General features: G+C 37.5%; 1 protein-coding gene across 1 annotated transcript; it reads left to right on the top strand.

Moving 5' to 3' along the window:
- Nucleotides 1-1,723: 1,723 nt before the first annotated feature.
- Nucleotides 1,724-11,516, top strand: LOC141338952 (fibrillin-2-like). Its single transcript, XM_073844564.1, has 10 exons — nucleotides 1,724-1,913; nucleotides 3,940-4,146; nucleotides 5,544-5,669; nucleotides 5,772-5,894; nucleotides 6,013-6,129; nucleotides 6,235-6,363; nucleotides 6,612-6,731; nucleotides 6,812-7,043; nucleotides 8,861-9,020; nucleotides 9,108-11,516. Exons 1-10 carry the CDS (start codon nucleotides 1,724-1,726, stop codon nucleotides 9,480-9,482), a joined length of 1,779 nt encoding a protein of 592 aa, XP_073700665.1. The 3' UTR covers nucleotides 9,483-11,516.
- The last annotated feature ends 4,267 nt before the right edge of the window (nucleotides 11,517-15,783 follow it).

Genomic DNA, 15,783 nt, shown 5'->3' with positions numbered 1-15,783 from the left:
CCATCAAAATATGAAAACGGCTTACGATGTTCAACGAGAGACCAGAATATTACAGAAACTAGTAGTGGCGGTGATTTTTGCACAAGCAAACGCTCACAATTTCTTAAGAAAATTTAAAAATATGGTTTGTTTTTATTTGTTTTATTCAACACTGAATGTAGTAAATATTGTATTTTGTTAAATATATATATATATTAACTAGGGTACATTTTTTGCATATCCACGTTTAAATATATATATTTTATAAGTAGTAGTAGTAGTAGTTGTAGTATTTATTATAATAACAATAATAATTCTACATTAATATTTTATGCAACATTAATATAAAACACACATATATATCTACACAAAAAATATACAATGTAATATATTATACAGTATAATATGTTTTTTGTTTTTTTGTATAATAATAATAATAATACTTTATGCAAATATTGCAAATATATTGTATTTTATGCAATATTAATATAAATTGGAGTGACTGAAGTAACTATTGTATTTTGTCCAACTGTTTACTATTTTATTATGATTTTTGTATGATATATAATATAATGTAATATTAATAGAAATTGGAGTATTGTAAAAGTAGTGGCTTGTATTTTGTCCATTTAACATGCATTTTAATAACATTTTAATAATAATAATAATGATGTTTTTTTTTTATGCAAAATTAACATTAAACGCTTACATAAAACAATTAAACACATACAATATTTATATTTTATATGTAATAATAATAATCATTGTTTCATATTTCATCCAATATTAATCTAAAAAAATAAAAACAAGTAAAATAATATTTATGTTATGCAAAATTAACATAAAACAAATAAACATACATTTTATATAATAATTATTATTGTTAATATTTCATGTTTATGCAGTATTAATCTAAAATAAATTAAAAACAATTAAAATAATAAAAACAATATTTAAAAAAAATAAACATACAATATTTGCATTTTGTATAATAATTAGTATTGAAAATATGTATTACTTTTAATGCAATATTAATCTAAAATGAATTCAAAGCAAGTAAAATAAATTAATAATACCAACATTCAAAATTTTATGCAAAATTAACAAACAAATAATATTTTCATTTTATATAATAATAATTAACATTTGATGCAAAATTAACAAAACACATACAATATTTATATAATAATAATAACATTTTTTAGGATTTTAACATTAATACACAAATTAATAAACAAACATACAATATTTATATTTTATATAATAATAACAATATTTAGGATTTTATGCTAAATTAACACAAACATACAATATTTATATTTTATATAATGATAATAAAAACAACAATATTTAGGATTTTATGCAAAATCAACAAACAAACGCATACAATATTTATATTTTATATAATAATATTTAGGATTTTATGCAAAATTACCAAACAAACACATACAATATTATTTTTTTATATTATAATTATTATTGTAACTGTAATTAATATTATTATTTCATATTTTATACATTAATAAAAATCAATTAAAAGCAAGTAAAATAAACAATAATAAATATAATAACAAGAAGAATATTTAATACTTAATTTATAATTATATAGGTAATACTTTGGCTAACATTATGCAATGTCTATAATATTTTTATTTGACGTCACCTAAACCATTTTCTATATTGCATGCTGTATATAATTTAATTTTACAGTCATTTAGCTACTTTAATATACTAGTAAGTGCTCATGGTGCTGTTGCTGTCTGTCTGGTTACATGCGTCGTCTAATATAATCTTTTTCTCTCTGTCAGACCTGAACGAGTGTCGCAGCAAGCCGGGAATCTGCAAGAACGGCCGATGCGTCAACACTGTGGGCAGTTACCGCTGCGAATGTAACGAGGGTTTCGAACCGAGCTCCACAGGCACTGAGTGCATCGGTAAGAACCAACAGCCAATTAGAATGCGGCTTAAAGAGCCAGTGGACAATTAGAATGCGGCGGAAAGAGCCAGTGGACAATTAGAATGCGGCGGAAAGAGCCAGTGGACAATTAGAATGCGGCGGAAAGAGCCAGTGGACAATTAGAATGCGGCGGAAAGAGCCAGTGGACAATTAGAATGCGGCGGAAAGAGCCAGTGGACAATTAGAATGCGGCGGAAAGAGCCAGTGGACAATTAGAATGCGGCGGAAAGAGCCAGTGGACAATTAGAATGCGGCGGAAAGAGCCAGTGGACAATTAGAATGCGGCGGAAAGAGCCAGTGGACAATTAGAATGCGGCGGAAAGAGCCAGTGGACAATTAGAATGCGGCCGAAAGAGCCAGTGGACAATTAGAATGCGGCCGAAAGAGCCAGTGGACAATTAGAATGCGGCCGAAAGAGCCAGTGGACAATTAGAATGCGGCTTAAAGAGCCATGCGGCCGAAAGAGCCAGTGGACAATTAGAATGCGGCCGAAAGAGCCAGTGGACAATTAGAATGCGGCCGAAAGAGCCAGTGGACAATTAGAATGCGGCTTAAAGAGCCATGCGGCCGAAAGAGCCAGTGGACAATCAGAATTGTTCCTGAAAGAGCCAGTGGACAATCAGAATTGTTCCTGAAAGAGCCAGTGGACAATTAGAATGCGGCCGAAAGAGCCAGTGGACAATTAGAATGCGGCCGAAAGAGCCAGTGGACAATTAGAATGCGGCCGAAAGAGCCAGTGGACAATTAGAATGCGGCTTAAAGAGCCATGCGGCCGAAAGAGCCAGTGGACAATCAGAATTGTTCCTGAAAGAGCCAGTGGACAATTAGAATGCGGCCGAAAGAGCCAGTGGACAATCAGAATTGTTCCTGAAAGAGCCAGTGGACAATTAGAATGCGGCCGAAAGAGCCAGTGGACAATCAGAATTGTTCCTGAAAGAGCCAGTGGACAATTAGAATGCGGCCGAAAGAGCCAGTGGACAATTAGAATGCGGCCGAAAGAGCCAGTGGACAATTAGAATGCGGCGGAAAGAGCCAGTGGACAATTAGAATGCGGCGGAAAGAGCCAGTGGACAATTAGAATGCGGCCGAAAGAGCCAGTGGACAATTAGAATGCGGCCGAAAGAGCCAGTGGACAATTAGAATGCGGCCGAAAGAGCCAGTGGACAATTAGAATGCGGCCGAAAGAGCCAGTGGACAATTAGAATGCGGCCGAAAGAGCCAGTGGACAATTAGAATGCGGCCGAAAGAGCCAGTGGACAATTAGAATGCGGCCGAAAGAGCCAGTGGACAATTAGAATGCGGCCGAAAGAGCCAGTGGACAATTAGAATGCGGCCGAAAGAGCCAGTGGACAATTAGAATGCGGCCGAAAGAGCCAGTGGACAATTAGAATGCGGCCGAAAGAGCCAGTGGACAATTAGAATGCGGCCGAAAGAGCCAGTGGACAATTAGAATGCGGCTTAAAGAGCCAGTGGACAATTAGAATGCGGCTTAAAGAGCAATGCGGCCGAAAGAGCCAGTGGACAATTAGAATGCGGCCGAAAGAGCCAGTGGACAATTAGAATGCGGCCGAAAGAGCCAGTGGACAATTAGAATGCGGCTGAAAGAGCCAGTGGACAATTAGAATGTGGCTGAAAGAGCCAGTGGACAATTAGAATGCGGCCGAAAGAGCCAGTGGACAATTAGAATGCGGCCGAAAGAGCCAGTGGACAATTAGAATGCGGCCGAAAGAGCCAGTGGACAATTAGAATGTGGCTGAAAGAGCCAGTGGACAATTAGAATGCGGCTGAAAGAGCCAGTGGACAATTAGAATGTGGCTGAAAGAGCCAGTGGACAATTAGAATGTGGCTGAAAGAGCCAGTGGACAATTAGAATGTGGCTGAAAGAGCCAGTGGACAATTAGAATGTGGCTGAAAGAATCAAATCCCCTGTTTCAACTGTTAAGTACACAATTTCAGTTTTGAATCAGACTAACTCTGTCTAACTCACCTGTGGTGCTTCTCAGACAACAGGAAGGGCTTCTGTTTCACGGAGGTCCTGCAGACGATGTGCCAGCAGTCGTCTACCAACCGAAACACCGTCACCAAGTCGGAGTGCTGCTGTAACGGCGGTCGCGGATGGGGATCTCTGTGTGAACTCTGTCCTCTGCCCGGCACCGTCCAGTACAAGAAGATGTGTCCGCTCGGACCTGGATACACCACTGACGGCAGAGGTTAGACATCACAGCACTTATCAATGACTTTAAGGAGATTTCATTGAGCAACAGCTGAGAAAATCAAAACAGATGATTAATCTTATAGTGTTATGTTCAAAAATGGCTAGTTTTAGACCAATGCATTGATGCGCAAATTCAACAGATGTTTTATGATGTACATTTAAATATTTATATACATTTATTTTGGATTATTTATTGTTATATTTTAATACATTTATAAATGTATTTACTCAATATCAATTAAGAAAATATGCGTTACTTTTCATAATTAGGAATGTTTACATAAAATAATTGTATTATAATAAATTGTTATTATAATATTATAATTATAATAATCTTGAACAAATTATCAAATATAAATTTGGTATTTTCAATTTTCAAAAATATCAATATTTTCGTATTTGTGATATTTAATAAATTGCTTGGGATATTTTAATATATTTAACAATATATTTGAAATATTTTTTAGATGTATATTCATGTTTTTATTAATTATTCTAATTCATTTATGGTTATTTTAAATACATTTTTACAATTATTAAATACAATTATTTATATTAAATGTCAATATTATGCGATTCAGGAAGTATTCAATCATTTTAATATTAATTACTTTTTTATTATTTTTTATAGTGAATTGTTTTTCATTATAAAACGGTTAGTTCCATTCCTCAATTCTGATTGGTCAGCAGCTGTGTTTTATTCACGATACAGCACGGCTACGACCGCTTCACTCAACGTTCTGTGTATCATTGAACCTCCTTAGCAACCACCCTTAGCAACGTAAACAAAGCTTTAGCAGTTAGGGACTACTTTTTACAGCGGAAGGCAGTTAATGATTTTACTTTATGAAAATGTACAACCTAATATATATATATAAATTAATATATATGTTGATATTAATATTTTTATTGTGTGGTAACCGTTTTATAAAAACGCTTCGTCGTGCCTAACAATGCCCTTCAGCTGTGATGTATTCACGATACAGCACGGCCTCAAGTACCTTATTGCTTAGTTATATCATGTTTTCATTAGTATCATGTTTTTAGTAGCATTTATAGTTTAAATTAATTTCGGAATATTTTAAAAATTATTTTTTTACATTTATATTAAATGTTAAAATATTTTAACCTATTTAATAAATCTATGCATTTAGAATTGTATAAATTTTTCTGTTTGTAATTATGGATGTTTACATGAATTCATTTTTAAATAATTTTATTTTAATGATAAATAATTCAATAAAATAAAATGATTTAAATATATAAAATGTATTAATAATTTTATAGTATTAATACTAGCGCTGTTTTAAAGTGCTACAGATGTTTAGTTAAACGCATCTTTGCAAAAATGCATATTTGAATATTTATACCACATCTACTGTATTTTTGCAGACATCAACGAGTGTGAGGTGATGCCTAACCTGTGTAAGAATGGCCAGTGCATCAACAGCGTCGGCTCCTTCCGCTGCCATTGCAACGTGGGATACACCAATGACTTTACCGGCACTTCCTGCATTGGTACGTTCTACTCGCTCACCGTAACTCTTACTTAAAACAAATAAAGTGCGATACTGTTCAAAAGCCCTATTTTTGATGCAATACCTCATGCTTTCTAATTAGATATGGACGAGTGCTCTCAGTCGCCCAAACCGTGTAACTTCCTGTGCAAGAACACCGAAGGCAGCTACCTGTGCTCGTGTCCCAGAGGATACATCCTCCAGCCCGATGGGAAGACCTGCAAAGGTTAGTTTATAATTAATGCGTACATTTTTCCTTGCTGGGACGAGATCTGCTTATAAATCTGGTCATAGCAATAATCCGCCCCAATGATCAACCCACTGTGATGCTTATTTCATCCCAGACTTGGACGAGTGCTCAACCAAGCAACACAACTGTCAGTTCCTGTGTGTCAACACGATCGGTGGCTTCACCTGTAAATGCCCCTCAGGCTTCACGCAGCACCAGACGGCATGCATAGGTGAGTGATATGAACTCAAACTGCCTGCTAACATGCCTAGCCCGGAGTCTAAATAATTGAGCGGGTCATTCGGAGCTAAAATTGCCTCCATGCTTCATCTCGCAGACAACAACGAATGCAGCAATCAGCCGAACGTATGCGGCTCCCGCGCCTCCTGCCTCAACACCCCTGGCAGCTTCAACTGCGAGTGTCAAAAGGGCTTCTCTTTGGATGGCACAGGACTCAACTGCGACGGTACGTCTACCGTTTTGGCCATTTTGAAGCCATCCGTTCACATTAGTTCATAGTTATGTTGAACAGTGGAGTTTGTGGTGTAAAAACTACATTACTCATGATGCTGTGTGGAAATCAGAGAGTTGTGGTGATCAAATCACGCCTACAAAGCTCCTTAGCCGCACACACTCCCACAAAGCACCACTAATGACTTAGTTGAAAGTGGACGGACATGCTAACCTGAATTTGATATCTTTGTTTTTTTACAGACGTCGACGAATGTGGCGGAAACCACCGATGCCAACACGGTTGCCAGAACATGCTGGGAGGGTTTCGCTGTGGATGCCCACAGGGTTACGTTCAGCACTATCAGTGGAACCAGTGTGTGGGTAAGTATTTCTACGAGGATGAAACGCGTTTTTCAGTTGAGGGGCAGTTGTTCTAATTCTTGCGTCTTCCGTCCACCCAGATGAGAACGAATGCACCGGGAACCAAGTATGCGGATCGGCATCTTGCTATAACACTCTGGGCAGCTATAAGTGCGTGTGCCCCTCAGGTTTCGACTTTGAGGCCTCTGCTGGCGGCTGCCAGGATGTTAATGAATGCTCCATGAACAATAACCCCTGCAGCTATGGCTGCTCCAACACAGATGGTGGATACTTGTGCGGATGTCCCGGAGGCTTCTACCGAGCAGGACAAGGGTGAGTATTTGGGCTAGTCTGTTCTTATTTGACCACTGAATTACCAGAGTTCATTTTGTCCATTTGTGCTCCTGGAGGACCACTTTCTTTCAGAGTTCAGCTCTGGCTAGTTCAATTAGCTGATGTCCTGAGGGCCAATGTCCTGAGGAGTTTAGCTCCAACTTGCCTCAGGACATCTGGCTGGAAGTTTCTAGCATGCATAGTAAGACCTTGCTTGACCATTAGAGTTTAATTAGGGTTGGAGCTAAACTCTGCAGGACACCGGCCCTCCAGGACCAAGTTTGGTGACTCCTCCGCTAATGTCTTGTGGACTCAATAGAGTAGGGGTCACCAAACTTGTTCCTGGAGGGCCAGTGTCCTGCAGAGTTTAGCTCCAACTTGCCTCAACACACTTGCCTGGAAGTTTCAAGTATACCTAGTAAGACCTTGATTAGCTGGTTTAGGTGTATGTAAATTGGGTTGGAACCAAACTCTGCAGGACACCGGCCCTCCAGGACCAAGTTTGGAGACCCCAGTTCTAAACTGGCTAAAAGGGTTTAGGTTTTTCCTTGGCGATTGGAAAGGATGTCTACATACCTATGCCATAAACTTGCCCGAAACTTCAAGGCCCTTTCCTAAATTCCACTAATATATTCCTTGTCCACGAGTTCACATTTTGGTGCCTAACCCATACATAGATTGTCATGCAGTAGTCTACTGTGGAGCTCGCACCAGCATGGGCTCAGCAAGGGTGCAAGAACCCTTCTGATTCCTAAAATGGGATGCTCTACAGCAGAGGTTCTCAACTCTGGCCCTCGAGGTCCACTTTTCTGCAGAGTTTACCTCCAACCTTGATCAAACTGACCTGCCTGTAACTTTCTAGTAATGATGAAGAGCTTGATTAGCATGTTCAGGTGTGTTTGATTAGGGTTGGAGCTAAACTCTGCAGGAAAATGGACCTCGAGGGCCAGAGTTGAGAACTCCTGCTCTACAGCATGGGTGTTTAAACTCAGTCCTGGAGGGCCAGTGTTCTGCAGAGTTTAGCTCCAATCATAATTAAACACACCTGAACCAGCTAATCAAGGTTCTACTAGGCACGCTAGATACTTCCAGGCAGGTGTGTTTGATTAGGGAGCTAAACTCTGCAGGACATTGGCCCTCCAGGACCGAGTTTGGAGACCCCTGCTCTACCGTCTTTTGGACTCCATAAACTAGGGGGCCCAAACTCATTCCTGGAGGGCGAGTGTCCTGCAGAGTTTAGCTCCAACTTGTCTCAACACAACTACCTGGAAGTTTCAAGTATACCTAGTAAGAGCTTGATTGGGTAGTTCAGGTGTTTAATTAGGGTTGAAACTAAACTGCAGGACACTGCATGGACCTATACAAGCAAAGACAGCAAGTCCACATTAGGTGGAGAATTTGGGGCAAGGCCTAAATCAGATGTGTCCAATTCTGGTCCTGAAGGGCCTCCGTCCTGCAGAGTTTAGCTATAACTTTAATTTAACACACCTGAACCAAGGTTATCAAGGCCTTTAAAATTAGTAAAAACTTCCAGGAAAGTATATTGGGACAAGCTGGAGCTAGGGGTAGTTCAGCTCCAACCCCAATCAAACACACCTGAGGAAGATAATCAAGATCTTCAGAGTTATTTGACAATTAAGAGACAGGGGTCTTGGAACTGAAGTTAGCAGGACAGTAGCTCTCCAGGACCAGGGTTGGAGATCCCTGCTCAACAGGATGTTGGCCCTCCAGAACCAGAATTTGGAAATTCCTTGCCTGAACTGAATAATTACACAAGTGCAAATAATGTATTAAGGTTTCACCTTTTATGTTTCTAGGCACTGCATCACAGGAGTGGGCTTCCAGGGTCAGTTTGCCTCGGAAGGTGTCGATGACGAAGAAGCATTGTCACCGGAAGCCTGCTATGAATGCAAGATCAATGGTGACCTTGGAAAGAAAGGACGCCATAGGCGTAATGCTGGCGATAATGAGCTTAAGGTAATTTTGAGTACTGTCCGCCTCTCTGTAGTTGTGTTATCAAAATTGCTAACCCTGACCTTACTGACTGTTCTGTCCTGCCTTCAGGAGACGGTGAGCATGGCCAGCATGGATGTTCAGACCTCCATCCCAATGAACCTGAGTCTGGCACAGCTGCAAAACAAGGAACCCCTACTTGAGTTGCTTCCTGCCCTGGAGCCGCTTGAGCACCACGTGCGCTATGTCATAACGCATGGAAACCAGGGTGAACACTTCCGCATCCTGGAGCGCCGTGACGGCAAGAGCATTTTGCGGCTGGGCCGGAAGCTACCCCCTCCAGGTTTGTACCGCCTGGAGATCGCCAGCTTGCGTCTGTTCGGTCCGCGCAAACTCCAGCAAATGGAGGACCAGCACGACAGCGACTACTTGCTGGGCGAGATCGGCGACGCACTGCGCATCAAGCTGCACATCCACCTGCACTGAGACTGATCCTTGACCCCCCCCCCCGTGCCCTTCACTGCAGGGCATTGGCTCTGAGAGACTTTGTCCATTTACCGCCATGTTTTGGGTTTGTTTTTATTTGCCGTCCTTTCACGTCAGCCCCCAGTGATTCCACCAGGTTGGGTGGAATGTGTACATATACCACCTTAAATTAGCAGGAGTGCGTTAGCACTTGCATTAGCGCCCACTTTTACCTGAGGGACAATCAGAAATATTAATGGTAAGGACGATTTAATTTTAGTACGGCTGATACAGTTGTAAACTGTCGAAATTATCATGAAATGACATTTCAGTCTTTAGTGCACATAAAAGCGTTGCATTATAGATGAAGAAAAATATAACGACCGTTCGCTCACCTCGATATCTCGGTGCAAACTGGGGTCAAAGTTTATTCCATTCAGTATTTAGAGTCATTCGTCAAGTATTGTACTGTTTTTGAAGAAAAAAAAAAGGTCACACAAAGGACTGCAACAAGTTTTCAGGTTTAAAACAAGAGTTGAGGGTTCAGGGTCCATCCTTTTACATAAACTTTCTGGAGTGTTTGCTTGAGCTGCCACATCATTTTACCTCATTATACACACGAATACACATATGTACGGCAGTTAGGACAGGAGTGGTGCTAAATGCTCAAAATTTGCACTGGGCCTCCTCTGTGTATTTAATCAGGGAATTTCCATTCCAAAAATGGCAACGAGTGTCCGAAGGGTTTTCGAATATGCATGTGATGTTGCACAAACTTGGCATTCGCAATTTCTTCTCCATACTTGTGTGCTCTTGTCGGTGTATTTGACAAAGGCGCGCTTCGCAAACAGAGCACATACGAATGGAGAACTGGAAGCCTGCTGGGTAAACCAACCAGAGGCCATTTTTTGATTGCAGCTGGAGACGCTCAGTCTCAATGGTACATAAGGATTGTTTGGCAAGCCGTTCTCCAAAACACTCCAGATATGGACACGCACACACAGGTTTTTCAACTTTCAAGTGCGGGAACGACCAGCCGACCCTCGTTTCTTAGTTTCTCAAAAAATGGCGAGCAAACCAGGTGCTAAGATTCCAACTTACGCTGTACTACGAACTGATTTGTGGATCGCAAACGTGACATTTTTCAAAGGTCTTTTGTGTTTTGTTTTATTTTTTATTTTGTGTGTGATTGTCTTTTGTACTGTCTCAATGCTGAAAAATCAATACTATCAAAGCTTGTTGAAAATTTTAATTGTATATTTTAAAGTGAAATGTAGATTTTGTTTGTATTTCTTCTTCTTTTGTATCCTTGAGCGTCAAGACTGCCGAACCAAATATTTACTTGTAAACGTTAGCTAAATAGCCTTTACGAGCTGTTGACTTTGTTTTTCCTCTGAATGATCACAGCGTCCTTAAATTTACTGTCACTGAGCGCTATGTGACAGACGTCACTGTTTACATGAGCTCGTCCGCCGATCATCTAAACGAATAATACTGTAGTTTATTGCAACGACCAGCAACATTGGACTGTTTTCAAGGGCTGTAAACAAAGTCATTTTGGTGCTAGAACGACAAAACTGTTTCTTGAACATCACAGTAACTGCACTGTACGACAGCCTCAGCTATATTTATGCATAACCATTTGTCTAACATGGGAACTTTGTATACGTTCATATCTTTTGTTTTTGTTGATGCCACTACATGTAAAAGAGCGAATGTGCGTGACTGTACTGTATGTCAAAAATCAGCAGCAAACTTGAAACGGTCATCAAGCTAGTGTTGAGTTACAAACTTCAGACCAAAGAAAGTGGACCGGGTCGCTCAGGATGTCGTCGAATCCCATTGACTTAGGGCATCTGTATGAATTTTTTGAGCCATAAAGATCCATGACGGACAAACCTGAGCACCCCGTACACTGCTAACGAGTAATTCCAAATGCCTTGTTTTTATATCATTTTCGATCCATCTGTCAGATCCAAGTGATCCGCACAATGTTTGTAAACATCTGTACGAAACAACAAATGGCAATAAAACAACATGGGTTATATTTTTAAACCTTTGTCTCTGTTCCCTGTGTGCGAAAACCATTTTTAGCCACGTTAAAGAGATTTAGCAAGACTTGATCTCAGAAGGGTGGCCACTTCAGTACACTCCGTCCTGAAGATACTGGAAGCCTTAAGTGAATAAATCCAGTTTTATTTCAGACAAAAAGGAATTAGGAAAATATCCAATCTACTTACAAAACTCACAAAGCAAATGCAAGCTCCTCCGTTTCTTGGCATATCAACACTGCACATCCGTCCAAATGAGAACTACAAATTCGAGACGGCACGTTAGCAAAAAGGGAACTCCAAATCTGAGTCGGGATATAAAAATAAAGCTTTCGGTAATTTCTAAACCTCTCTTAGATCACAACGGTTTCAGAGAGCTCAGCAGATTAGCAAATAGACGACAAATAACATGAACACCTTCCAGATATGAGAACGTATGGCTTATATACACATAGTCAAAGGACAGTAATAATACAAGGACTGACACTCAGTTCAAAAGTCTTAAAGGGATTTTTGCTCCAAATCCAGAACATCCTCAGAAATATGTAAAGCACAGAGTTTAGAAAGGGTCTGTCGAAGGCAGCAGGTATGTCGGACATCCTAGGGCAGAACATCCTCCAACAACGCTGAAGGTTTTCTTAAAGATGTATTCTGCGCAAAATTATCATGCTAAATAGACAAATATCATACTGAATAGGTTGTAATCAGGGTAGGCGGCTTTTTAGATTTTATGCAAATGAAAACGAGGCTGTGAGGACAGCAATGACTAAGCAGAATAAAGAGTAAATTGCTTTTAAACCCATTTTGTATGCAATTTGTCAAATTCAATGCAACAATTTAACGACAGTTCAGTGATTTTTACAGTGTCATTTTTTTGGATACCATTTGTTGAATTCAAATGTAACAATTAACAAAGTGACAGTGATTTTTACAAGTGATTCACTTGTTGAATTAAATGCAAAAATTACGTTAAGCAACAGTTTAGTTAAAGCTTATTGATTTTTATGGTGTAAATTGTTAAAACAATTTGTTGCAATTAATACAACAATTAACGTAAAGCGACAATTTAGCAACAGTTTCATGATTTTTTTATGGGTGTAAACTGTTTAAAACCACTTGTTGGATTAAATGCAGAAATTACGTTAAGCAACAATTTAGTGTCAATGTAGTGATTTTTACAGTATAAATTGTTAATTTTAAGCCATTTGTTGCAATTAATACAATAACAGATACAATTTAGCAACAGTTTAGTGATTTTGTGGTATAAATTGTTCATTAAGGCCATTTGTTGCAATACAACAATTAACATAAAGTTTAATTTCATTAAAACCATATTTTTGCATTCAGTGCAACCATTAAAATGAGTCAGTTTAGTGACTTTTAGGCTATAAATTGTTTTTTATTCAGTGCAACAATTAACGTAAAGTGACAATTTAACGACAGTTTAATTATTTTTAATGTATAAATTGTTTGTTAAAGACATTTGCTGCAATTAATACAACAATGTAAAAGTGACAATTTAGCGACAGTTTAGTGACTTTTAATTGTATAAATTGTTTGTTAAAGCCATTTGTTGCAATTATTACAAAGATTAATATAAAGTGACAATTTAACAACAGTTTAGTGATTTTTACTGCATAAATTTTTAAAGACATTTGTTCCAACGACAGTTTAGTGCAACGACATTTTAGTGATTTTTACTGTATAAATTTTTAAAGACATTTGTTGCAATTAATACAACAATGTAAAAGTGACAATTTAGTGACAAATTAGTTTTTGATTGATTTGTGTTGTTTTTTATGATATATATTGTTCGTAACAACCATTTGTTGCTATTAATACAACAATGTAAAAGTGACAATTTAGCAACAGTTTAGTGATGTTTATGATATATATTGTTCATAACAACCATTTGTTGCAATTAATACAATAATTAATGCAAAGTGACAATTTAGCAACAGTTTAGTGATTTTTACGATATAAATTGTTCGTTAAAACCACTTGTTGAATTAAATGCAAAAATTAACTTTAAGCGACAACTTACTGATTTTTATGATATAAATTGTTCGTAAAAAACATTTGTTGCAATTAATACAATTAATGCAAAGTGACAATTTAGCGACAGTTTAGTGATTTTTACGATATAAATTGTTCGTGAAAACCACTTGTTGAATTAAATGCAAAAATTAACTTTAAACGACAAACTTACTGATTTTTACGATATAAATTGTTCGTTAAAACCACTTGTTGAATTAAATGCAAAAATTAACTTTAAGCGACAACGTACTGATTTTTATGATATAAATTGTTCGTAAAAAACATTTGTTGCAATTAATACAATTAATGCAAAGTGACAATTTAGCGACAGTTTAGTGATTTTTACGATATAAATTGTTTGTTAAAACCACTTGTTGAATTAAATGCAAAAATTAACTTTAAGCGACAACGTACTGATTTTTATGATATAAATTGTTCGTAAAAAACATTTGTTGCAATTAATACAATTAATGCAAAGTGACAATTTAGCGACAGTTTAGTGATTTTTACGATATAAATTGTTCGTTAAAACCACTTGTTGAATTAAATGCAAAAATTAACTTTAAGCGACAACTTACTGATTTTTATGATATAAATTGTTCGTAAAAAACATTTGTTGCAATATATACAATTAATGCAAAGTGACAATTTAGCGATAGTTTAGTGATTTTTACGATATAAATTGTTCGTTAAAACCACTTGTTGAATTAAATGCAAAAATTAACATTAAACGACAAACTTACTGATTTTTACGATATAAATTGTTCGTTAAAACCACTTGTTGAATTAAATGCAAAAATTAACTTTAAGCAACTTACTGATTTTTATGATATAAATTGTTCGTAAAAAACATTTGTTGCAATTAATACAATTAATGCAAAGTGACAATTTAGCGACAGTTTAGTGATTTTTACGATATAAATTGTTCGTTAAAACCACTTGTTGAATTAAATGCAAAAATTAACTTTAAACGACAAACTTACTGATTTTTACAATATAAATTGTTCGTTAAAACCACTTGTTGAATTAAATGCAAAAATTAACTTTAAGCGACAACTTACTGATTTTTATGATATAAATTGTTCGTAAAAAACATTTGTTGCAATTAATACAATTAATGCAAAGTGACAATTTAGCGACAGTTTAGTGATTTTTACGATATAAATTGTTCGTTAAAACCACTTGTTGAATTAAATGCAAAAATTAACTTTAAGCGACAACTTACTGATTTTTATGATATAAATGTTCGTAAAAAACATTTGTTGCAATTAATACAATTAATGCAAAGTGACAATTTAGCGACAGTTTAGTGATTTTTACGATATAAATTGTTCGTTAAAACCACTTGTTGAATTAAATGCAAAAATTAACTTTAAGCGACAACTTACTGATTTTTACGATATAAATTTTTTTAAACCAATCGTTGCAATTAATACAGTTAACGTAAAGTGACAATTTGGTGATGTTTACAGTGTATATTTTTTGATTAAATCTGTTGGATTCAACATTTAAAATTGTTTGTCGCCATGTTGTCATCTATTTTTGTTTACAAAAACTAACGCATGTGTCACAAATTTTTAATTTTCGTGCTAAATTTTCAGTGTTTCGCTGGCTGAACAACTGAAATCAATGTAAAGCAACTATCTGCCACCTATCCATCGCAGCCTCGTTTTCAGTTGCGTTTAAATCAAATACGCCACCTACGTAGGTCCATTGTAGAGTTCCATCATGCCTTTTACAATTAAGATATATCTACAGTAACAATGACGTATGTACAGTAGCCGAAGGGTAGTAACAGTTCACAGTGAGCATCATATCGGGCACCTTGAACCGTCGACTTCACGTGTTTATTTGTTAGACCTTGTAGACCGTCCTGAGGAAGTAGCTACAGCGGAAGAAACGGACAATCCTGTTAATTCGTAAAGTAGCGTTCTCTACATTTACGCATTTATGTCCAAAGCGAATCTCATGGTATACATGGCATGTGTGTTCCCTGATGATGGCTTTAGCACAATGAGCTACAGGGTTGGAGTCGGGCCACAGGTTTGGCTAAGGCAGGTGGCGTCTTTCGGTCACGTGACTACACCAGGGCGTAGTCGAACTGGCCCCGTTCGAAGCCATCCTTATGATCGGTCCAAGACGAAGCGGGCATTCGGCTGTAGGGGTCCAGCAAGATCCGAAAGCAACGCACCAACAGGAAGATCAAAAACAACATCAGGAGACCCACAAACGCA

Source organism: Garra rufa, chromosome 7 (assembly GCF_049309525.1).
Source record: "Garra rufa chromosome 7, GarRuf1.0, whole genome shotgun sequence".
Lineage (NCBI taxonomy): Eukaryota > Metazoa > Chordata > Actinopteri > Cypriniformes > Cyprinidae > Garra > Garra rufa.
Note: the sequence above shows the minus strand (reverse complement) of the source record. Positions and strands in the feature narration are given on the sequence as shown.

Bases quoted from the DNA above. Each gene is read 5' to 3' on its own strand.
- LOC141338952 (XM_073844564.1), top strand. From the start codon at position 1,724: ATGGTGCTGTTGCTGTCTGTCTGGTTACATGCGTCGTCTAATATAATC. The intron at 4,147-5,543 runs GTTAGACATCAC...GTATTTTTGCAG, and splicing joins ATACACCACTGACGGCAGAG to ACATCAACGAGTGTGAGGTG. The intron at 9,021-9,107 runs GTAATTTTGAGT...TCCTGCCTTCAG, and splicing joins CTGGCGATAATGAGCTTAAG to GAGACGGTGAGCATGGCCAG.